A 26,592-nucleotide genomic window follows, 5' to 3' on the forward strand; every position below is an offset into this window, starting at 1 on the left:
TTTTTTGGAGATTATCATGTTCCTTGTCTCACAGCCATATAAAACACTAGTAGAATATTGATATTAAAAGTGTGGACCTTTGTTTCTGGGAGAGGTTTGTGATCATTAAAAAAGGATCTTTGCAATTTCATGAAGGTAATTCAGCTTACTCTCCTCTTCCTCTTAATTCTGAGCTCTATTCATTGTCCATTGGTATTATTTATTCATTTTATGCTCTGCCAAATGGTTATGATCAGTGGGTTGTTAAACATGGTTCTTTTTCCATTTTTAAAAGATTCAAATAATTTTGATCTAGAGTTAGGAGACACATATTAGAGCCCTCAAGGCAGCAGTCTACTCTATTCTACACCACTATTCTTATGCAATATTCTCAAGATCTTTTAGGCAAAGGATCCTCTTCTCCCCTGCTCATCTCAAATCACTTAGGCAACTTCCTTTGCTAGATATCCTCTTTTACCTCCATCTTTCATAGGTCCCTTCTTCTTGTGAAGGGTAATCTTTCTACATGGACCCTAGATTCCCTCCCTCCCTGTCTTCTCCAGTACATTACCATCTCTTATCAACTGCAATCTCTCTTTAATTTTCCATTTTTTATTCTCTGCTTGTTATTTCTCTGTTTCCTACAAGATCCTATGTTGTTTCCTCACTGAAAAAATACTCTCATTTGAGCTTACCTTCCCCTCTGAACTATCATTCTTTACCTCTCTTCAAATACTAAGTTAAACTCCTTGAGAAAGCTGTTTACAGTAGATGAGGGGTGGGGAACCTGTGGCCTCGAGGCCACATGTGGCCTTCTAGGTCCTCAAATGTGGCCCTTTGACTGAATCCAACTTCACAGCACAAATCCTACTGGGTGCTCTCCCTTCTTTCCTCTTACTTGCTTCTGACTACTACATTCTGGCTTCCAAATTCACATTTGACTAAAACTGCTCTCTCAGCACTTACCTAATATCTATTAATTGTTAAATTTCAGTCTCCATTTTCTTAATCTTTGCAGTTTTTCAAACTGTTGATCGACTTATTTTGAACACTATCTTCTCTCTGTCCAGCTCTGCTCACTCTTGATTCACTTCCTATTTTTTGGACTGCTCCTTCTGTCTCATTTTCTGCATCTTCCCCCTGGTCATACATTAAACATGAGTGTCCCCCAAAACATTGCCCTTTGTGCTTCTCTTTTCAACCCTGATGTTCTCATCAGCTCACATGCATTCGGTTTTCATTTCTACACTATTCCCCCATCCATCTGTAACCTCTCTTTTAAAATCCAGTCCCATGTCACCAACAGCCTCTTGGACATCTTGAACTGGATGTCATGTAGGCCTGTTACACTCAACATGTCCAAAGAAGAACACATTTTCTTTCTGCCCCCCCTACCCAGAGCCTGCCTTCTTAAGGGCTTTCCTATTACAGTTGAAGGAACCACTATTTTCCACCGAAGCTCACAATTTCAATGTTACTTTACACTCCTCTCCCACACTCACTATCCACATACATTCTCTTCTCAAATCTAATCATTTCAACTTTCATAATATCGTGTAAGTGTCCCTCTCCACTCATACAGGCCAACACCTTGGTGTCACTGCCTCATGCTTTTCTCTTGAAATATCTTTCTAATTGGTTTCTCTCTTAAGTTTTACCCTATTCCACCCTTCACTCAGCTGACAAAGTGATTTTCCTGAAACTCAGATCTGACCATGTCCCCTCACTATTCAAGAAAATCTAGTGCTCCCTATTAGCTCTGATGAGTAATATAATTTCTCAAACAATTAGACAAGCCAGCAGCAGATTGGATATTTTATATGTGTAGACTTTTTCTTAAAGTGGCAGGGGGAAAGAAAAGCTGTTTAGCCACTGAATAGACATTAATAGAAATATTATGCTACATGTAGGAGTTTGTATTTTCCCCATAATATCCATGTACGGCAGGTACTGCAAGTATTGTTATTATTAATTTTACAGATGAAGAAACTGAGGCTGATCAACTATAACCATTGTTTAGTCATTTTTCAGTCATGTCCAACTTTTCATGATCCCATTTGGGATTTTCTTGGTAAAGATGCTGGAGTGGTTTGCCATTTCCTTCTCCAACTTGTTTTACAGATGGGAAAACAGAGGCAAACAGGGTTAAGTGATTTGCCCAGGGTCACACAGCTAATAAGTATCTGAGGCCAGATCTAAATTCACAAAGATGAGTCTTCCTGACTCTAGGCCTGGCGGTCTATCCACTGTGCCACCTGGATGCTACCACATAGGTTTTACGATGCCCATTTTATGGATGATGAAACTGAAGAACAGAAAGATAGATAAAGTGATTTTCCTATTTTAAAAGCTAGTAAATATTTATATGGAGATTTGAAATAGGTCTCTCCTGACTTTACTAGCTGTTCAGTCATATCAGGCTCTTCATGACCCCATTTTGGGGTTTTCTTGGCAAAGATACTGGAGTGATTTGCCATTTCTTTGTCCAACTCACTCTACAGATAAGGAAACTGAGGCAAACAAAATTAAGTGACTTGCCCAGGGTCGCACAGCTAGTAAATGTCTGAGGACAGATTTGAACTTACAAAGAAGAGTTTTCCTGACTACAGGTTCGGCACTATATCCACTGCACCACCTACCTGCCCCTAGCACAGACAGTACAACTATAATCACACAGTAAACATCAGAGCCTGTATTTAAACCCCAGTCTTCTGAATTCAGGCCTAATCTTTTCCCTGTTTACAATGTTGCTTTTAATGGAAAAGCAATAGAGCTTGCACTGATCAAAACTCCTTATGGGCAGGACCTGTTTCACTTGTGTTTTTGCATTACCAGTGCCTAACAGCACAATGCTAAACTTATGGTAAATTATCATTACTCATAAGTTAAGTAATTGCTTATCAGTTGATGGCAATCCTTGGAATTAATAGTTAAAAAATAATACACTAGATAGAAGAGTTCATAGCTTTATTCACTAGCAGTCTATCTTTTTGACAAAGAAGGCAATGATGAAATTCTATCTGGGAACTTTATTCCAACCCCTTCCCACTTGCTACACTTTTCTATTTGCTTGAGACAGAAAAAAGAAAGAAAGAGAGAGAAAGCAAGCAAGCAAACCAGTTCATTTCTTCCCCACCAGGACTTTGTTTGGATCTTCTTTTCTAGGTGCGCTAGATAGATCACTGGCCCTGGAGTCAGGAAGACCCAAGTTCAAATCTGGCTTCATACATTTACTAGTTGTGTGACCCTGGGAAAGTCACTTAACCTCTATTTGCTTCAGTTTCCTCACATGCAGAATTGTGATAACTATAGCATCTACCTCTCATGTTTATTATGAGGTAAAATCAGATAAGATTTGCAAAGTGCTTAGTACAATGCCTTCACAAAGTAAGCACAATATAAACATTAGCTATCATCATCATATTATTATCATTCTAATAATAATCAATGATATTGATATAATTTATGTTTAATCAGCTCTCCCCAAGTAAATTATCTATGGGCCTATCCCCAATGAGTTACAGAGAAGTTAAGTCACCATATGAGAAATTAAAAATATTGTTAATATTTCCTTCAGATTTTTAACTCGTCAAGACAGTATATGCCTTATTTAAATGCTTAGAGAACACTCAAAGGTGTAGCAAAAATAGAATCTGTATGAATTTAATGATCATTTGTTTGCATCAAAGTTTCTGGCAAATGATGTTAAAATGATTTATGTTTTAAAAAATGTTTAACAAGCCAATTATGCTTTGTTTCTAATGCACATTCATTACCTTTTTTGCTTCATCTTAATTAGACCAACTTAATTCTAAAGTGGAGGTCATATCAGGAGAGTGTAACTCTCTTATCAGAAGAGAACAGGTAATTTAATTGGCTTTTTTAATATATTGAGATGGATATGATTAGGATAAAATTTATTTTGGAGAAAAACATGGAATCTATGGATAAGTCTGTGTCTTAGAAAAAAAAGGTGGTAATAAGAGAAAAGCCACCTGGGCAAACAAAAGCACATTCACATTCCAAGATACATTTTTAAAGACACAAAAGAAAAATCTCAAACATGAAAAGACAGTCTTCATGTAACATAAAACTTTACTTTGAAAATAAACTCTGAGTTTGGAAAATAAACCATTTGCTGTTCACAGCAAAAGTCTTAAAGCAAGAGAGGATTGGGAGGGAGAGAAAGGAGGGAAGATCATACAAGCACTCATCATTCATCTATAAGACAGGGGCAATAATTAAATGTGTAAATGTGAAGAGATTAGCCTTTGGCTCCCACGACAGAGATAATTTCATGCCTAGAAAATATTTTTGTTGTGTCTTAAGCTGCTTCAATATTGATTCCAGGTAATAGATTAAAGATTTGTATTAGAGTTGAGATTCTTCAGCCTTTCCAGCTGGTAAACTGCACAAATATTAGTGCAGTGACAGTGTAAATGCTAACATTACCTTATTTATATTTGAAGAAGCCAGTGGTTGGTATTTGACTATTCAGAGGTTGGGTTGAAAATACTGACAAATACTCACAATGCTTTGATTTGAAAGTGGATGCACAATGTTTTCTTTGTTCCTAATGCCTCAATTCGGGCCACCAAAGATGAACATTCTCATGATGAAATGGTTGGAGTATCTCCCATCAGATCAGGCACTCCTAATACAGAGTTTACCTCAAATGAACCTATGGGGAACATAGACCTCCCACATGGTTATCCAATCTGTTTGGTCTTTGGATACCAATGAAGAAGATGATAAACTTTTTAAATGTAGGAAATTAGGCTTTCTCCAACAAGAGAAGACATTTTAAGTCAGAGTTCTCTCATGGGCATGAGGTCATCTGGGTAACCCTAAGCTGCTCAAGAAAAAAGGTTTCATTTAAGCAGAAATTCATTGTACAAAGCTAGTTTGGGGTTTTTTGGGCTTTCACTTTGAATCTTTCCTGTGCTCCTGAAACCTTGCTGATCTTTGTTTGTTTGCCTAGTCTTGCTCTCCTCCTATAACATGCATGTGACTGTTTATAGTCATGATGACATCAGTATTTCTGACCCTGGAACCTACCTAGCTCTGTTCCAAGTGGGTGGGAGCCAGAGAGCAAAAAGCTAAAGAGGCATTAGAGACCTGAGCAGCATATTTGTGGATAATTGCAAGGCAGAACCTGAAAATATATCTGGAAGAGGGAATGATCAATAGGAAAATTTCTTAGAGGTGGCAGTAAGATAAGTAGTTAAAGATCCAGGTAGAAGTATTAACTTTCCCGAAGAATTTGGAACTCATCTTTTGGGACAGAATGAAGATATTAAAGAATTTTAAGAAGTGGAAATGGAATGTTGAGAGAGACCAGACAGTGCTGATGTCCATGAAATAGGAAGCAAGATGCTCTGCTATGAGTGTATGGGAGGGGTTATGGTTGGGGAAAGATTGTTGAAACAGTGAAAACTGAGATAAAGATTAAATGTGTTAAATATAGGGAATGTTTGGTAGTAGGAAAGTGGCAGCTAAGGTTATGCTGTATGTGTTTAGTGTTTTAAATTAGGATTTCATGATTTTCTTTCTAATATTCAGTCCTCAGTAGTCTGAGAGAAGTAGACAAATCAAGATAGTGAGTGTTACAGATGAGGATTAAGAGGGCAGCTGGAGATTCTAAGGTAGGGAAGCTACTGAATTCCTGCTACAAAAGGATGTTAAGCTCTAAGTAGCTCTGAGGAGAAAAACTACAACTGTAACAATACTTTGAGAATATACTTGAATTTAATTGAATTAAGCAAATATTTATAAAATGCTCCTTTGTGTTGAGACCACTGTTAGACTTTGAATGAGATACCAAGCTTTAAATAAAGGCCCTGATGAAATCTGTCATGCAGACTGGGGGTGGAGACAGCAGTATTTAAGACACAGAAATATATGATGACCATACAAGGAAAGAAAGAAAAAGAGAAAGAAAGAAAGGCTTGAAAGGAAAAGGTCATTATCGATTTGGAGAAATTTAGTAAGACTACCTAGAGGCTATGGCAAAAGAATAACTAGAAATTCAACAGTATAAAAGAATCTTAGAAATTAAAAGGGATCTTCTAGGCCAATTCAGGTAATACCAAGAAGTTCTTCTATAATATAGTTGAATGATTTTCTATCCTCCGCTTAAAGACCCTTCAATGAGGATAACCAAAGTAACTCAAATTTTACTTTTAGATACCTCGAACTATTAGTAACTTCCCAATTATGTCAATCTTATATACACCCTAATATGACTTCCGTCAGAGTATCTAGCTCTGCTTTCTGGGGCCAAGCAGAACAGGCATAATTAATCTCTTTGCTACAATACAGTCCCTGAAATATCAATGATGGTTTAGCCATAAGATTTGGTAATTTGTTTAGTATTAGAGAACAAAGTTCACATTTTGGTGAATTGAATTCATCAAGAGCAACTAACCATTTTCCCACTTTAATTGGATTTTTGAACCATTTTTTTTCTCTTCTTCCCAAACTGAAAAGTAAAGGCAAGCAGTAGAAAATAGCAGAAGTTGAGGAGAGGTGTTAGGAAGATATTCCAGATGTAGGGAGCAGTGTGAGATAAGTCAATGAGAAAGAAAAATAGGGAATGCAGAGGAGGAAGAGAGTAGTTAATTTGTTAGAACACAGAATGCATGGAGAGGAGTATTATCAGAAAATAGAAAAAAATTAAGAACTCTCTTGACATTGTTACATAGATGTACACAAATATATAGTTATATTTTTTATAAAAGAACCCCCCCCAAAAAAAACTCCACAAAAACAACAGTCTTGCCTTTATCATCTGTAACAGAATTGCATATATACATGAGATTATTAAGGCTATCAAACTGTGGATGCGTATTTTGTGGATCACTGCTACTATCTTTAGAAAATTTGTCAAGGACACACAATAGCACCGTGCTTCATTGTCTCAGATCTCACATACCTGGCCGTCACATTTCCTGCTGGCACAGTACAAAACACGAGCATTGCTCACTGCACTTAGAACTTGGATGTGAAGTAACTCTCTAAGTTCCATCTGAATCCATTACTGACATCATTCTTTCTTTCCTGCCCAATCCCATGCTAGAATTTTCAATTTTTTAAATCTTGTCCTTTCTCTCTCAACCCTTACCAATACTCCTCCATGTGCACTTTTCTGCACCTAAACTCAGAGACCTGATGGCTCCTAACACTCTTGTATTTTCTTGTCACTATGCTTTAGCTTATGCTGTTTTTGGAATACTCTCACATGTATTCATCCTTTAGAATAAAACTTATTTATTTGTTTGTTTGTTAAGAGACAATTGGGGTTAAGTGACTTGCCCAGAGTCACAAAAGTAGTGAGTGTTATGTGTCTGAGGTCACATTTGAACTCAGGGCCTCCTGACTCCACAGCCAGCGCTCTATCCACTGTCAACCTAGCTTCCCCTTAGAGTCAAATATAAAAGCTAACTTCTCCAGAAAGTCTTCACTGATCCACCCAATCATGAGATCACAGAATTTAGAGTTGGGAGGGAGTTAGAAATTAGAGTTTAATTTCAATTTTTACAGATAAGAAAACCGAGACCAAGTGAGATACAACCCTAACCTATTTCCTTGCAACAGGTATTAGCTTGCCTTAAAAAGCAACAAAACTATTTTTTTTCCCCCTTCATTGGCCTCATTTTGGAAGCCTGATAATTTAAGGGAATAAAAAAGTCCCACTCTGATTTGGTGGATTTCTGAAGATCACTCGAGTCATCATACTTTACCCTGCTGACCATATATATTTCCACATGGAGACAATTAGGGTCTGTGTCAAGAAAAGCTAAGTGCCATTATATCCTTGTTGCATATGTTTCCTGTGTTAGGGCAAAGCAAACCTCTTTTTGTTAACTGTTCAATGACTTGCAAGTTAGTGCCTTGTTTTGTCTCAAAAATGGACCTGAACTAACTAGGTGCTGACATTAATTCCACTTCTAACACCAAGAGAGGCGAAGTAGTAGGCTCAAGGCCATACAATTAGTAAGTAGTATAGCCAAGATTTGAACCCAAATCTTCTGATTCCAAATCCAAAAGTCCTTCCATTACACCACCCAAGGAATTGCCCTCCCTAACCTTACACAATGCTTTTGTTTGCATATTTTTATAACAAATGTACTTGTTTGCTATACTGATTTATAGGGATATCCATGTACCATATTTTCCTGATTGATGGTAAGCTCCATGAGAGAAGAGACTGCATCAAAGTTGAACTTTATTTCTCTCCCAATATCTAGAATAAGATGTGTGGACTGTGCATTGAGTTGAAATAAGTAGAACTCACCTCTTCCCTGTTGGATAGAATCTGGAGCAAGAACTACCGTCCCAGGCACAATAAGGATCTCTTGCAAGGCAGCAGTCAGCACAAGCTGTCCCATAGATATGACATCGATGGAGAGACACTTGAGAAACCCCTTCATTGGAGCTTACATATAGCTGTTGCTATTAAAGGAAAGATGATGATTCATTTTAGATGTGGAACATAAAGGAAGACTTTGAGCAGGAATATTCTATATGCTATGCCCATAAGCCTTTGGATTCATTTTGGAACTAAAAACCGTCAGGCATCCTACCAAAGGGTATGTAGCCAAAATAAACAGAATTTTCCCAGGTTAATATTCCTCTAACATTTCCACTTTGCTTTTTAAATGCTCAAAGTCCCATGTAGAACAAATTACTGTTTTCTAGATATTAGGTTTTATTTTTCTCTACTTCAGGTTAGAACTAACACATTAAAAATTTAATGTTGAGTAATTTCTTTGAACTCTGTTCTTTACCACAGCACAAGCTGACTTTCTTCCTCCTACTTTAATTTTAACAGTATGTCATGTGAACTTGAATAAATGGGTGGGATAGGATTAGGAATATTTTTTAGTTTAGAAAAAGAAAATAGTTTTAAGAATATGGAAGAAAGAAAAATAGTTATTATCACCTATTTTTATAGGTGAACAGTACACAGAAAACATTTAAAAATTTTAAAGGTGAACAAAAATTGATTTTAGACATACTATAGATTAACCATTTCTCTCCTCCCTTCCTCCCCACCCCAGACTTGTCTATGCACTGAATCACCCAACTGCCTCCTAGGCAATCAGAGGCTAAATGATTTGCCCAAGGTAACACAGCTAATAAGTGTTTGAGGCTGGGTTAATAAAATTAATATACATCAAACATTCCACTGCTCAGTCTATTGTAGTCTGCAAAGAACTCATCCCAGGTGAATATGGTCTCTGGGACAGCAAAAATATATCATGGCTCTTAACTTCCTTATGAAATGGTAGAATATATTAGTTTGGTTAAAGTATTTTAAGGACAAGTAAGTGAATTTTTGTTTGCTTCCTACGCTAACTTGTCATTTTTTTCCTTCATTTGATTGCTATGCATCTGGTCAGCCCCTGGACTTGTAGCATAAGGTATCTTGTAGGATGTCTTTAACACTTTGTAAACCCTGATTAAGATCCACTGGAATGTGTGTTGGAAGAGTGAGAGGGGGAAGGCAAGAAATAACTACCATTACCAAGTAGGTTGGAAAATGAATTAAAACAAATCAGATAGTTATCTATCGTGGTAGTTTCAATTAAATCTTGATCTTCAAAGAAGCTGGACACTAAAAATAGTTTGTAATATTTTAGGATATGAAATAGTAATTGATCACAATGTTACAGTACCTTAAGAGAAGTATTATTTGTATCTCTGCATTCCCTATAAACAACACCATTGTTTCCTTGCAAATATATTCAAAACGGATGTATCCCACAGCCATAAATCAATTTCATATTTTTTCCTCTGGACCTTTCTCCTTCTACCAAGCTGGGCTGAACAAGGAGTTTCCCATTGACTTCAAAAGAACAATCTGCCTTTGGATTAGTTCCCTGGGGCTCAGAAGATGACTAATAGCGTCTCGTTACTTGGGGAAAATGTTTCTCATGCACCACACAAACATTTTTACAGATGAGACCTTTACTTCTGTATATGCCATTTATTTTTCTTCATAAAAGTAAGTCAAGTGTAAAGAGTACAAGGCACACAGTGGAATTTTTCTTCATCTGTCTGGCCTGAAACCCTTAAAGAGCCCAACTAAAATTATGTAAGCACAGTTGTGTTAAACAGATAAAGCCTTAATGATACATTTCAAGAATAATACAGCTCATGTCATTGAGGGGAAAAGGAAAAAAACAAAACAAAAACAAAAACAAAGAATAACGTAAAGCATATACAAATGGCTTCTGATAAAGCAGCTTCCCTCACTGTTACTCTCTAAGGTTTTTAAGCCTAATAATACTCCTTTCCCTGCCCTAAACCCAATTTGTGCCTTTAAAAGGATGAAGAGAATATACTCTTCAAAACTCAGAGGTCAGGTAATTGCTGGTTTCTCTTGTTTTCTAATATTTCTAGCTCCTTAGCCTTAGGTTTGAGTAGGAAAATGGAAGGGGAAACTGTTTTTAAAGTTATAATACAAGATGTTTTGTGATTAGGAACTCTCTCCTTGAATGGATCCTGTTGTGCCAAGCCAAAAAGAACACTGGACATCCCCCTCCGGTCAGAAGACTGAGATCTGAGTCCTGGTTGTGGAATTTCCTATGACTTTAAGCAAATTACAACCCTAAGTTTATTTAGGTGATGCTTGAACTACCTATTTCACAGGAGTGTTAAGAAATAATTTGGCCTAGCACTTTATAATCAAGGAAGCAGTAGATTAAAGTAAGAAATTATTAACAAAACTAGTATAACATATCAGACATATGAATGGTATGGTGGTGGTACTGTATACCAGCATATGGTAGGGAGAGAAAAGGGACATATTCCCCAAGTAAATAACATAATTCTGTTCTTTGTTGCACATAGTGAATGTGTCTGTATTTAGAAATTCAAAGCTGATATAACTGTGCTAATTTTATCGATAATTTGGTAAAGTTCTCTTGCCAAAAGTTGCAGAGAAGCTATGTTATTGTTGTTTAGTCACTTTTCAGTCGTGTCTGACTTTTTGTGACCCCTCCCGAGTCTTCTTGCCATTTGCTTCTCTAGCTCATTTTATAGATGAGGAAACTGAGGCAACCATGATTGAGTGACTTACCTAGGGTCACCCAGCTATTAGTATCTGATGCTGGATTTGAACTCAGGAAGAAGAGTTCTGTCTACTACATCACCTAGTTGCCCCAAGAGAAGGTATAGACCTATTGTTAAAGGCAATTTTGTACCTGGGAACTCCATAAGTCAAGTCCTTATGCCAAGGTCGAAAAGATTTTGACCTGAAACATTCATATTTAGTCTATCATAAGATGTGGTTTGAATCATGAAGACAAATAAGAACTTTTCCTTTTCCAAATGACATGGAATATGACTGTATTTCTTAGCCTGGCATCTGAGTTATGCATGTAGCCAACTTCCTAACAATTAGAACTGCCCCAAAGTAGATTTACCTTGGGACATAGCAGATTTACTATCACTGGAAATCTTTATACAAAGGCTTCATAGCCAATTGTCAGGAATATCTTCCAGGGAATTACTCTTCAGGTGTGGCTTAGACTAGATATGTCAGGAGTCTCCTTGAAATTCTTTGCTTCTGTGAACTGTTAAAAGTCTAGTCTAGTATTGCTTTTCTAAGCACTATTGCATTTTAATAATCAAATTAATAATTAAGTTATTTAAATGAATTTACATTAAGTATCATGAATTAATCATTAAAACTGTGATATAAACAGAAAATAAACATGGGTTGGTTTTTACCTTTTTTGATGAAATTTTCATTGTTGTAATAGGAGCATTGTTCTGAAAGAAAAACAAAGAGTTAAATAGAGCACTAAGGTCATGATCTCATTCCCAATGATTATTTTATGTGTAACGTACATGTGTATATATATAGGTATGTATATGTGAAAAATTTGAAAAGCTTTTCCTCTGAGGAGAGAGTAGTACTAAGAATAATTCCATGAATTCTGCTATGTATAAATAAGGAATAGCATATATCAAATCATAACCTTTGTGCAAGAAGTGGTATATGAACTATACAGGAAGATCCAGAAAATGTATGATCAGAAAGGTGGGTAGGCTGCTCATGTTGCAAGAATGAGAGATATAACTTTGTTCACTATCCATTGTGTGCTATGGCTAAATAACAATTTACATGTATCTCATTTTATTTCATTCTCAAACTCAACCACCAGACTATGACCTTCCCTAAATAAAGGAATAAAAGAGACACAAAAAAAGAATGGAATAAGAGTGAAAAATTAATCTTGGGATGGTGGGGCCACTGAAGAAGTTGGAGGTTTGATTTAAGCTTTCAGAAAGAATTCTGGAATGTCATTCCACTGTAATTTCCCCTAAATCAAACACTAGGCATAACAAACTATTGTTTAGTCCATCAAGTTCGGTTTGAAGAACAGGTTGGCCTAAAGCAAATTGCTTAATTCTGTCCTTTTGATAAGAACAGTGAACTACTATAAGAAATGACTCACTTTAATGAGGTCAGAATAGGAGTCAAGTGGAAGAAACTGAGTAATGTTCTCAGATTGTAATCCTCTGTGAATGCCAGATTCATAATTGGTGAACTTAATGAGCATCGCTTAGTTAAAAATCAGCCTTGTAACCTGCTGAAGAAAGGCCCAATGGCATGTGCCCAGCTCCCTACTCCTTGAGGGTAGAGGAGTAATGTGTCTCCAACCCTCTGGATGCCTTGGTGTTCTATATGTCTAAAAGGCATTTTTTTTTCCCAGAGAGATGATGTAATGGTCTCAAAAAGCCACTCCAACACTTTTTCAGCAGCTCTTAGAGATGTGCAGAAAGGTGTTGCTTGAGACAGATGTCTAAGCTGTTGGTGATAGTTCAGTAATTCTCGTATTTGAGCCAATCTTACCTAAGTAAGCCAGGCTCAGTTCCAGCTCACAGTCTGGAGAGAGGGATAAAAGAAGGGCTTGTAGTCTTTTGCCCCCATGGAAACAAAGGAGAAAATGACCTTTTTTAAAAGCCTTACATGTATTTTCCAGTGGTACACTGATGTGACACTAAGCTAAGGAATATGCCAGGTCCTGTTTCCACTTAAATATATTATTTCTTTACAAGCCTGTGACATAATGTCACTTACACCCAGTTACTTTTAGTTCACAGAAAATGTGATACAAATACTGGGCCGAAGATAGTAACTGTATTATGTAAGTGAGCCTTCTGATTTAGGCATATCAATCAGTGGCGCACACAACTGTATGATTCAGCACGTAACACTGCAGATTTGCTCCCATTTGCTAACGTCCTTTCCATGCATTTCTATATTTCCTTTCTAAGAGAGTTTATTCTTTCACAATGATAACACAGACATAAATCATATAACAGCTCAGAAGTAGTTACCACATGATCACAACAAGCACATCTCATATTTTTTTTGAAAATCCATCTACAATGTATATGTTTTGGTTTGTGTCAAACCCAGTTAATTAACAATACTGTCTGATTATCAAAAGGACACTTCAATATGAGAAAAAAATGAAGTGCTACATTACAACAGAACCTTCTTAGGAAAAGTTCTGGATACAGACTCATATTACTTTCACCAGACAAGTCATCACTTGAGAGTTGAATGTAAAGTGTCATTATATTTATTTATACTACATGTGGTTAAACTAGTATGATAATTACTCTCTTGCCAAGAAGAAAGACTGAAAAGGGTAATGGAAATAAAATATTTATTAATCACTATTTTGGAGACTGGGCTCTAACTTAATAGATTAATCATAAATATTACATGACATAGTTGAACCAAAGAGAAATATTAAAAAGAATACTTCCAGGAAATACCATTTGTAGACAAACATAGGCAGATTTTCAATATTTTTTGTACGGTTAGATTTTGTCAATTTCTCATTTCCCTCAAAATTTAAGTTCATTGGATATTCTAAAAATGCTGTCCTTGAGACTTTTTTTCCCCATCAATTCACCCTTTAGGAAAACAATATTAACCATAGTAAAGACCACCAGATGTGGTGGCAGAAGGCTTATGTAGGAGTGCCAGCTTCACTACAAATCACTTAAACTCTCTGATTCCTAATTTCCTCATCTGCATAATTGAGACACTAATCCTGGTCTTCCTTCTCACGGGGCTGTCCTAAGTGTGGAATGAAGTAAGCAATGTGAAAATATTTTGCAAACTGTAATATAAATAAAGGTTTGACAATAGTAACAACAATAATTTTGGTTATTCATAATATATCACTTAAGGCAGCTCTTCAGCTGGCTAACTGGCCACCATGACTTTGGTTTAAGCAGGAGATTGTTGTTTTTGCTCAGTCATTGGTTTCTTTCATGAACCAGGGCATGGCTTTTTATCCTTGTTATGGCATTCCTTTCTGATAGGCAAAATTGAAAGACAAACGCCTTGATGGCATTGGCCACAGATTGATCATCTTTTGGTCTAGCCCCACACTAGACAACGTACTCTGTCAAATGGTTTTGAGCATAAATGGGTAAATGTCCTATTCCACAGAGAAGTTCTCTGCCAATAACTATCCGTAATGGGGACATCAGTGGCCAGGTTGCAAAGTTGAATGCTGATATCAAGCCAAATGAGGTAAGATAAACAATTTGATCTGGAGTGGATAAATACCATAGAAAGCCACTGTTCATCTTGCTAACCAAGATTCAATGATACATAAAAGATTCTCGGACTTAAGGTACTACAAGGCATAGGCATATGTGAACTACAGTGATATAAGGCTGCCTGGTGAAGTGAATTGGGCACCAAATGAAAGGTAAGGAAGACATATTCAAAGATTACTTGTTCTTTCAAATCACCTCACTTCTCTGTGACTCAATTTTGTTAAGTGTAAAATGAAGAGGTTGGACTCAATGACCTTTAAAAGCCCCTTCTAGTGCCGCCAATGATCCCATGATCCTAGTTTATAGAAAGAGAAGGATCTAATTGATTTTTACTTAAGGAGTTTGACAAGATGACCTCCTAGGACTCTTCCCAAATTTAAGACTCCATGATCCATGATTTTTATAGGTTTTTATATTGTCCCTCCACTTTTTGGCAGAGGTGAGAATTTTTATGTGAAACAAGGAAAAGAGTCTGATAGAAGGAAGAGTATAGAGGGTTTGAGGCTTTGTGAGTAGAAAGTAGGTACCCACACAGATGAAATGATGGATCCATCAAAGTGAGCAGGAAAGTACAAATAGATGAAGTTGAAATCCCTTAAGAAGGTAGTATGTGCAGTTCTGAGAGTCAACATTTGTCTTCTTTAGCTTCAGTGACACTTGAATTGAGAGCAATAAAACCAAATGAAAACAAAACTGTTTTTCTTATGTTTTCTGGCTAAAAATCAGAGCAGTTATCTAACAATCAGAGACACTAATATGTTTGTGTTTCAGTGGGATATGCTGCCAATGATAAAAGTCTTTTGCTGGATAGGCCTGAAAAATATGACTTTCTTTGATTAAAAAAAATTGATGAAAATTTCTCAAGGCATGGGATAGGGAAAGAAAATGCAATCAGTAATGTTTAGATAATTTTAAATATGGAGAAGAGGGGAAAAGATTCCACAAGAAATCCCCAATCTATTTTCATTTTATCTAGTGTTCTTTCAAATCATTACAACATCCATTTATTTTATCTTTTATCAAGTAGTTTTTAATCTTTTTGAAAGGCTGTGAAGTCAAAGGATTCAATCCAATATGCTAGGAAAAAAAAAGTCAAACCTTAAAGACTTCCAGTTCTTCCAAAATAAGTTCTCCACTAGCTGTGCTATTAGTAGGCAGAACAACAACTTTCTGTACGGTGCCACGATCTGGAACAGAAATAGAACATATGAAGTGTTAGATTATTGCTGTGTATTTTCCCCCAGAAAAGAAATGCACGTGGATAAAGGAAGAGATATTTATTGAATTGCCACTTAAAGTTGCTTTTGTTTTTTTGTTTTTGCAGCAAATACAGTAACTTAGGCGTTTTCCTACACACACATATGATCACTTCCATTTGTATCTGGACTTGTTTATGGACAGTTCTTATCTAGAGGTTTTTTTTTTTAATAACATGAAAACCTTGAAATTTTGAATAATTTTTAAAGTATGTACATATCGGGCAGTGAGCAGTTACCTCCAGTTGCCTTTAAAAAACTAACAGTTTTACACAAGAGAACCTAATCCTGATACAGTAGGTAATATTACCTGGAAATATACCAACTTATGAGATAAAGGAGAGACAATCTAATATTCTTATCTTGCATCAATGGTATTTGCACTGCCTCTCCCTGCCCCTCATCTACCTGCATTTTAAAATCATACCATAGTTGTTTTCATTTCAAACTTTGAGGATAACTGTTGTGATTACTTCAGAATTATAAAAGGTAGATTTTGATGAGTTATATTGTATTAGAAATTATGTAGTCTAGAAATTGGCTGGAATAACTATATTCATAGTAACAATATATCTATATGTGTATATGTGACAAGAATAAATAATAAACTGTAGAAAGTTATATGCCCCACTGGTAGTCATTCTACATCAAAAGATCTAGAAGGGACCCCAGCACATGAATGGATCCTTAATAAAGGATTTATCAAAGGATGAGAGTCATATAGAAATAAGAGGATGGATGGCTTGCACTGGTGAAAAGAGTGCCAATATCAGTGAGATTACAGATGATTGATACATCAAAGTATCAAATTACCTACAGGTATATTGAAGTTAGAAGAGGAAGGGGTAAAAAGAAAATAGTTACTGTCACTACTTATCCCTCTAGGGAATGGCAACTGGGGATCCCCAAAGGAAAATCACTGAATTTCTCTTTTCAATTGCCCTATCTTTAAAATAAAGAAAGTGGAGTTAATGATGTTGGAGATTCCATCCATCACTAAATTCTATGATTCTAAGCGAATAGAAAATATATAGCAAAGAAATGAAAACATACTAGTTTGTCTCACATATGGATCCGCCCCCTCCCAACAAGCACCCAACATACATACAAATTGTAGTAGAAAAGCAGAGGTTCTCAGAATGTGACAACAAAAATTGCATTCATTTTCAAGTTAATTCAAAAAGCCACATGAATGAAAATGTGAACAGAGGAGTATGAGTGGATAAAAGTCAAAGCATAGTCCCTCATTTGTGATAAGTTTTTAATTAAAGAGATTCCGTGGTCATATCGTGAACTGAACATTAATCAATTCTGTATGTAGTCAGGTACTAGATATTTTTATGTTCTAAAAATCCCCATTTTATCACAGAATGCCGGCCCATACCTTTCACAGAATGTATTGGGAAAAATCTGGAATGAAAATCCACATAATGGAAATATACGGGAGAACGTAACTTGGAACTATTTAGTGAAATGCCACAATCTCAAATTAGTTTTTGGCTTCCACTCTGTTGGGTTATAAAGGCTCTGACATAAAAGATTCTCTTTCATGTTAAGAGTTTCCATGTTGCATATTTAATTGACAGGCTCAAAATACTCCTAAACAAGAAAGCAAATTTAGATTTTTTAAATACTGAAGCCTAACAAACTACTAAGTGCAATAAAAATATACCCCTAGCTTGTTTACATTAAAAACCACAAAATAGAAAAAAAAACCATAGAACAGACCCTAACCATTGAAAAGATTCAAAATGGGAGAAATCCAAGCCACATTCTATAATTTTAAATCCACACCTTCAGTCGCACTCAAAAGCAAATAAGAACATGAAGCCTGAAAATTTTTGGTATAAACAAGGCTGTTCTGACTCAGTTTGGGACATTTCAAAGTATGCTGCATCCATCACTTCATAAAGGAAAAAAACCCTTTAACTGATTTGATCATGGTCTCACAGCTAGTCGGTATTCAAACTCAGAACTCAATCTACTTTTCTTCACATGAGTTGCCTAGATCTGGGGTAATTTGTTTTCTAATGGGGTTACTGTTTGGGCCAATTTTTAAAAGTTCAAAGAAAGCCATTTTCATCTTGGAGGAGAGGATGTTCAAAATAAGGAGCCAAGTAATATGATGAATCCTTGCCTGCCCCTTACCCCCATTAATCAATCATCTACTCAGTTCACATAAGCTTACTGAGCTGCAGACTTTTTTTTTTTAAAGGAAAACAGAACCCACTGAAGAAGCCTAAGCTGAAAATCATCAAAGTTTGGAGAGCTGCAGCATGTGTGGTGAAAAGGAGTGAAGTGATGGGTGAGGGTCATGAGTGTTTAGAAAATAGGAAGAGAGAAAGGAAGGCTATAATCTTTATTTTGGTTCATGTCAACACATATACACACACATACTAATAATGAAGACAGTGCTGGGTTTATGGCTCACTGCTTCAGATTGTAATGGCAGACATGGATCATTGAATAATCTGTATAGCCTTGGTAATTTCTAGAAATTGTTGAGAATATTTGTTACCATGAAATCAAAGCTTTGCTTACAAAAATGCCCAGAGATGTAACTATGCCCCTGACAAAAGTAAAACATTCTTAAATGAGGAAGTTGATTGTTTATTATCATGTTTTCCAAATATTGTCCTCTTTATGATATCAGGAGACCATGGAAATCAACAGCTTCATTCAGAAAGCCCTAAACATTTGAATCATATTAATTCCCCTAATAAAGTTCTCCACAAAAAAAAAAAAAACTTTGGAATATTTATGTGACTCAACTCTTCTGGACTAATAGAACTAAAAGAAAGCTTATCGTTGAAAGGGACTTCACAGGTCCTCTCACCAAAACCATTCCAAGAATCCATCAATAAGCATTGAGAAAAGAATTGTACTAGACACTGGGGACAAAAAGGAAAGGAAGGAAAGAAGGAAGAAAGGAAGAAAGAACCATAAAATAACCGGAGTTTACATTCTATAAGAAGCATCTGATTCTCAACCCTAGAAAATGGTCCTTTATATGCTGAATTCTAAACCTTCAAGGAGACAGAACTCACTTCTTAAAAAAAAAAACCCAGTACATTTTATATTTTGGAATATGAAGAATTAGAAACAATTTATTTATATTGAATCAAAATTTCAGGACCTCCTGACTCCAGAGCCTGTGCTCTATCCACTAACCCACTTACTTTTGAATAAGTTTACTTTTTATGTACTTAAATAAAACACATCAGTTCCTTTCAAAAAAATGCTCAATACTCTAAGAAACTTAAAAATACTAGCTAAAACAAGCAAATATATGGTGAGAGACTGTAAATTAATATTCTTTTGAAATAAGAGGGCAATAGATAGAATTCATGACATTGATGTAATAGCAAAAAGGTTATATAGTTTTACATCAGGATCTGGTTGTGGCCTGGGTACTAAGGTACAGTTTAAATTGTCAAAATGGAGACAAGCTTATTAGCTTATTAAGCCTACTGTATTAGTTCAGGTGACAAGCTGTTAAATCTGCTGAATAGTGATGGTTTGCATTGGATGGATCCAATCAGTACCACTCTCCTATCTGCTGGTTAGACTCATGAAGTGATACCGCCTGTTTTTTCTCATTGGCACTCCACGAGTACACTTCTGTGAGCTACTAGCAGTAGCTCTCTGGATGATTTCTTCTCTTTCCAATACTCATTTATCAGTGTAATCAACTAATACCAATCTCTGATCAAGCCTATGTTTTGGCAGAATTATTCGGAGAGACTGCCAAAGTATGCTGTTGTTCATCCCACTTATACGGACCCATGACTCCAATATGACCACTACTAACAGTTTCTCCATAACTGACAACTATAGTGAGCTCCCATGGGTTTCTTCTAATTCTGGGTATTGGGGAAGGAGGCATAATCTTTTTTTTTTTTATCTTTACCTCAATCTGCAACCCCTATTCCAGGGATGGCATCCCATTTTTGGATAGTTCTAATTCTTGGAAAGTTCTCCCTTATAGCAAACTTTTTTTTTTTTGGAGATTCTACTCATTGCCCCTAGTTCTGTTCTCTACAACCAAAAATGCCAAGTTTAATACATTTTCCACACAGAAAACCTTCAGATATTTGAAGGCATCCATTACAATTTCCTTCTGGATTACCTCTTAATTTCCCCAGTTCCTTCAAACAATCTTTCTTTGGCATGGACTCAAGGCCCTTCATCATGGCCCTGGTTACTCTTTTCTAAACACTCTTTCCATTTTCAATGCCCTTCCTCTATTGTGGCTCCTATGATCATAGATCTAGAACCTTAAGGGACTTCAGAGATAATCTAGTCCAATAGGCTCTATAAGTGAAGAAATTACCTCCCAGGGAGTTTAAATTTATGGCACTTGAACCTGAAAATAATACTCCGGAAGTGGAATGAGTAGGTCAGTGTACACAGGAACTATTACCTCCTTATCCCAGAAAGCAACATCACTTAAAGCAGTCCACGTGAAATTTTTTTGGTTGGCATATCTCACTATTATTACTGCATATTGAGCTAATAAGCCTTTAAAACATCCTAATCTCCCTATCCACTCACCTAAAGGATGGTTGGGGGAATGGCAGTCTTCAACCATGCCTCCAATCCCGTACTTTTTCATTTTTTAACCTAAATTAAAAACTTAAAATGTGTCCCTATTAAATTTTATATTATTATATTTGGCCCCAAACTATAGCTACCATATTTTTTTTGGATTCTGATGCAAGTCATCCAGTGTATTCGCTGCCCCTCCCAGATTTCTGGGTAAGAGTCATCTGTTTTGACAGATCCTAAGATGTACTCTATTATTTATTGGACTCATGATCCAATATACTCTTGTTGTTATCAGGTCAACAATTAGTAAGTATCTCTGATCAGGGAGCCCCCAACTCCACCTTTGCTCCTGTCTTCTTCCTCAGATCCTTACTGTATTAACTCTTCTATAGTAGCTTTTTGGGGTCCACTTTATTATTTTATGAAGGACAAATAGCTTGTCACCTTCTTCTTGCATAAACCCAACGAAGGATGTACTTCCCAACTTTACGATATTCTGGGCTGGTTTTTGTTGTTGTTTTGTTTTCAATCAAAAACACTAAGGAGAAAGAGGCATTAAACATCTTGCTCATCTTGCAGACAAGTTAGAATTTGAATGCAAAGGAGATTTTAATAAGCCTAAGACTCAGTAAATCCAAACATACTGCTATGATACCACAGGCTCACCTCAGCAGTTCCAGCTTCAAATCCTTCTCTTCCAGTCCATACTAGTTTACATTCCAATATGAACATTTCTTTCCATTTTCTAGAATTTGAAGTATTGCCAGCTCAGTAAAACTAAAGAGCTGACTTTCCACTAACAGAAACCACCACCACAATTCACAGTAACAGACATCCTTACGGTCTGTCTTATAAGGTCTAGCTGTGCTAAACAACAGACCTCAGATTCTTATCCCTAGGATATACACCACCAAAGTCAGGATTAGGAAATCTGGCAGGACATCAAGATCAAGGCCATTGTGTGACTATCTCTTCTGAACTCATTCTGTGAACAGACAAAAGCTTCCTATCTTAGTACTTTCAAGCTGAAATCTCCTCTAGCTTTCCTTTAAAAGTGAAAGTTAAAATAGGAGGAAGCATACAGGTAGGTGGAAATACTTGGCAGCATTCATATTACTTAACACCACTTATTTTTGTTCAATTGTTTCAGTTGTGTCTGATTCTCATGACCCCTCTTAGGGGTTTTCTTGACAAAGATACTAGAATAGTTTGCCATTTCCTTCTCCAGTTCATTTCAGAGATGAGGAAACTGAGGCAACAGGGGTTAAATGACTTACCCAGGGTCGCACAGCTAGTAAATGGCTGAGGCTGGATTTTGAATTCAAGTCTTCCTGACTCCAGCCCCAAAACTCTATCCATAACACCTACTAATCCTAAGGCTTAAGACTATACAAATCACTAATTAGTAATTGAATCACCAGAGCTCTCAGGGTAAATCACTGCCCATCTTGTCCCTGCAAAAAGGTGCTCTACATTGTGATACACATTTCCTTGGCACTCTGCTTCGAACCCTATTTTCCTCTAATGTTAACAACCACTAAGTATACAGGATCTAGTAAAAAATCCATATCCAAAGGATAGACAAGTATATGTAATACAAGACAATTTCAGATATAGGACATGAATTAGTACAATGGAGAATTAGGTTTAAAGTCAGCAGAGACTTATTTCAGATCTCCACATAAATATTTACTAGCTCTTTTAAGATAGAAATGTCACTTTACTTTTCTGATCATCAATTTCATTATCTGTAAAGTGGACATCATAATACCTATGTAGGGGCAACCGGGTGGCCCCAGTAGATACAGTGAGAAATTCAAATCCAGCCTCAGACATTTACCAGCTGTGTGACCCTGGGCAAGTCATTTAATCTTGTTTGGCTCAGCTTCCTCATCTGTTAAACGAACTGGAGAAGGAAAATGGCAAACTACTCCAGCATCTCTGCCAAGAAACCCCAAACGGGGTCACTGAGATTTTGAGACAACTGAAAAACTACTGAATGACAACAACAATACCTATGTGAGTGACATCGTAAGATGGCTGTGAAGACTAAATAAAGTAAAGCTATGGGAAGGAGATCAGTTTGTCACAGTGCCTTAGAGAAAGCTGCTTTCAGTCTGGAATATCTGCTTCAAATTCTTCCTCTGACACATTTCGGGCTTGTGAATCCTGGCAAGTTGCTTGATGACTTGATGCCTCAGAAATCTCTCTAAAATTAAAACCCTAATTCTACTCCATAACCCTGCAGAACAGGCACCATTCTGCATTGGTAGAAGGATTTTTCTTACCATGAGTTCCCTCTAATACAGACACAGATCAAGATCAACAATATTAAGTTCACATGAACTTTTACAATAATAAATTAGAAAATTCCAATGAAAAGATGTACTATCATAAATAGTTATTGTAATTTTTCAGTAAGACATTCTTTCTGTACTTCAATCAAAAAGGCACTAAATCTGAGTTAAAACTCATCTCGTCAAAGTCATGGGTTCAGTCCTACACAGGGCAGTTACCTTAATACAGACAGAACAGAGTAACTTTGTTCCCAATGCAGCTTCCAATGCTACCTTCTACTCTAGCCTGACTTCTTGTGAATGCATCGCATTGTTCACACAAGGAAATGAATAAGTTGGAATGGGTAGACCTCAGTAAAAATCCATCACCACTACTGGGGGAAAAAAAACAACTCAAATTTCATTTCCTACTTATAACTGATCAGTAATGTCACTTGCATATATAGAGGATAGAACTTATAATAGTAAAATAGCAAATAGTTCCATAGTAATATGAAGCAACACATGAAAGTGCTTTTATAACATTACAAATACTATACAAATGTGAAGTGGTGATAGAATTTCACTTAAAATAAAATGGAGATCTACACATGCAAAGTCATGGGCTGAAGAAATAATCCCGATAATTAAAGCAATAAAAAAAGTAAATCTTTGCATCAATTATCTGGGATTTTTAAACAATGCTCTTTTTAGGACAATTTTATGGGGATAATTATCTTCATTTTTAAATGAGTAATTACCTCAAAAGTCTTCACTTTACTTTGTTTAGATATGGATTCAGTGAAGTTCCAAATGATATTTAACATAAAACAAGAAAGTAAATTAAATTAGGAAAATTCTGCCTTTAAAAAACCTGAAATTAAAAAGTATAATAAGAAAAAGGCTTTCCATAGTAATGGGGGCTGCTCAACATTCTTGGAGTATTTATTTTAACTTTAGATTTACTTCCCCCTTCATTAAAGTCTACTGCTAGTGCCATCCTTCTGCCAGGCTCTACTTGTGCTTTTTTTATGCCACTTTTCTTTAAAAAGAAACATTCATAGTTAAATTCCTCTCCATTCTTATGGATGTAATAGTAATTCTTACCATGAAGTTCTTTGTAAAACCCCATGGGAAACCTTAGGTGCCTCTGGATCCAGCTTTCAAAGACAATGAAGTTCATATTAAAAAAAATAAATATATATATATATATATATATATATATATATATATATATATATATATATATATATATATATATATATAAGTGACTACTACACTTTAGGCACAGTGTTGGGAACTCAGTAAATAAACATTTATTAAGTGCCCATTATGTAGCAGGCACAGTATTAAGTGCTGGGAGACAAAGAAAAACAATCCTTCTCATTAAAGAGCTTGTATACTACTACAGTATGGTAGATACAATGTGCAAAAAGAAGTAAAACACAAAATTGAGGAAGAAAACACTAACACCTGGGGAGATCAAGGAGAGCTTCCTGGAGGAATGGCATCTGAGCAGTCTTGATGGAAGATAAGGATTCTAAGAGATGAAGAAGCTATCTAGTCCAACTCCCTTCTTTTACAGATGATTAAACTGAGGCCCAAAGAGGTAAAGTGACCTTCCTAAGGTCAAACAGGTATTATTGTAAATTGCAGCACTAAGATTTGTACCCAGATGCTGTGACTCCAATTTGTGTGTGTGTGTGTGTGTGTGTGTGTGTGTGTGTGTGTGTGTATGTGTGTTTTGGGGAAGGGGTTGGAAGATTAAAAATATTCTGAATTCAGTGAACACCAAAATAAATGGGCATTCCTATAAACACAGTAGAATGGAAAAAGAGGATTGTATATGAAAGTACTGATTTCTGTTATGTACAACTTAACACCTAGTGATCTAGTGCTCTTTTGAAAGCACCAGTAGTGAGCTAGAATAATAATAGTAAATAGTAGTAGGTATCAAAGATTTGTGAAATCCTCTATATAGGTCATCTAACTGGATCCTCACAATGACTCAGGGACATAGACATTATAATTACAGTTAGGTGGCACAGTGGCTAGAATGCCAGGCCTGGAGTTAGCAAGACTCATCTTTGTGAATGCAAATTCTGTCTCAGACACTTACTAGCTATGTGACCCTGGGCACTGATTGCCTCAGTTTCCTCATCTGTAAAATGAGCTGGAGAAGGAAACAACAAACCACTCCAATATCTTTGGCAAGAAAACCTCAATTGTGGTCGTGAAGAATCATCCAAAACTGAAAACGACTGAACAACAAATTCCATTGGCCGAGTTTCAGTGACTTGCCCAGGGTCACTTAGCTAATAAGTATCTGAGAAAGGATTTGAACTCAGGTCTTCTAGACCTCAACACCAGCACTCTATCTGCTGTACTACTTACCTGCCTCAAAGCACTTCAGAGACCATCTCAGTTGTTTTCTTTGTTTGTTTTTGTTTTTTTGTAAATGAGGGAACGAAGGTTACGTAAGTTGCCAAAGTTCACATCGAATAGTAAAGAACAGAGCTAGGGTCTTAATCCAGGTCATCTGAACGTAGTCAGCACTCTTTCTCCTGTACCATCCTGGGTTAACAAAGAGTAGCCTTTTCTGAGACTAAATGCTCTTGCTTAGGCTATCAAGTTATCTGTGGCAGCATCTTCTCTCTGATGATAACCCCATGGTTCGGCTGTTCATTAAGGTTATGCTATACCTAGGCCCACTCTTACCAGAATGCTTCAGTCTCCTACCCAGGCAGCTATCATGTAACACAAGGACAAAGATGGTAATACCTTGGTCACAAATGTGGCATCTACTTTTAAACTGCATGCTTTCCTAGGGCTTAGCAAAGACAAGGTTCTAACACAGATCCCAGACAATAAACACTGATCCAGCAAATGCTGCATGAGAAGCCAGGACGGAAACTACATGAATTCGCCCCTGTTATGAATTAACAATAATACTAAATCATCCTAAATCTCTAACACACATTCACAGCAATCATTCAGTTTTTATCAAAAACCACATGTCATCCTGAATGATGAAGAGTGAGAAAAATATAAATATGGCTGAATGTGTCTGAACCTGACCCAGACATTTAAATATTTTTATAACTGCAACAGCATTAAAGAAAACAGGCGCTGTCTCTTGACTTTGCAATGCAGTAGGCTTGGGACAAATGCTTTGCGTTGCAAGCAGTAGGTGGCAATGTTAAAATAGAAATGTTAATCTCAGGAAAACCCTCACCTGCTGTTTTATTACCTTCCGTAGAGCTTAAAAGGCTCTCTCACACACATGTATATACACAGACACCAACAAATTAACACACACTGGTTTATAAAATAAAGTTGGTTCCCTCCTCTGGCATACTAAAATGTGATCTATTGGTAATATGAAAATGGGAAAAGGGGAAAAACCAACAACAATGATGTTATTTATTCTTCAGAAGAAACTATTGACTAGACATGAACCATAAAAGTGAAGCTTTTCCCAGAGACAAGAGAAATATTAAAATTTTACAGTGAAAATGATACTAATATACTAGAATAAGGTATGTGTTTACATGTATATGCACATATGTGTGTGTATATATCTTGTAATTTTTCTAAAATTCTGTTGTAATTCAATTAAACACCTACTAAGTGCCTATTGTGGGCAAGTTACTGCATGTCCTATTTAGAATTTAAAGACAAAAAAATAAACAGTCCTTGCCCTTAGGAAACATGTTTTATTGGAATATTATTCACTAGAAACAGATTTATTCTAGAAACAGTAAGATGTTAACAAGAGACATGTCATGTGGTAGGGTCAGTAGAGAGTTGGGTTTTTGGTCACCAAGATCTAATTCTAAGTGCAGCCTCAGAAATTTCCTAGTCATGGATTTTCTAGCAAGTCACTTAAACGTCCTCAGCCTCAGTTTCCTCATTTGCAAAATGAGGATAAT

General features: G+C 36.3%; 1 protein-coding gene across 2 annotated transcripts in view; it reads right to left on the reverse strand.

Moving 5' to 3' along the window:
- The window catches only part of SEMA3C (semaphorin 3C), a 189,383-nt gene that overhangs the window by 10,747 nt on the left and 152,044 nt on the right, over nt 1-26,592 (reverse strand). For both annotated transcript variants that reach the window (XM_020984473.2, XM_020984474.2), the window contains exons 13-15: nt 15,679-15,767; nt 11,719-11,760; nt 8,276-8,433 (exon numbers count right to left, since the gene is read on the reverse strand). In XM_020984473.2, coding sequence (XP_020840132.1) covers nt 8,276-8,433; nt 11,719-11,760; nt 15,679-15,767 — 289 coding nt within the window. The remainder of the gene's footprint in view (nt 1-8,275; nt 8,434-11,718; nt 11,761-15,678; nt 15,768-26,592) is intronic.

The sequence above is a fragment of the Phascolarctos cinereus genome, unplaced genomic scaffold, assembly GCF_003287225.1.
Source record: "Phascolarctos cinereus isolate Bilbo 61053 unplaced genomic scaffold, phaCin_HiC Scaffold_1;HRSCAF=81, whole genome shotgun sequence".
Classification (NCBI taxonomy): Eukaryota; Metazoa; Chordata; class Mammalia; order Diprotodontia; family Phascolarctidae; genus Phascolarctos; species Phascolarctos cinereus.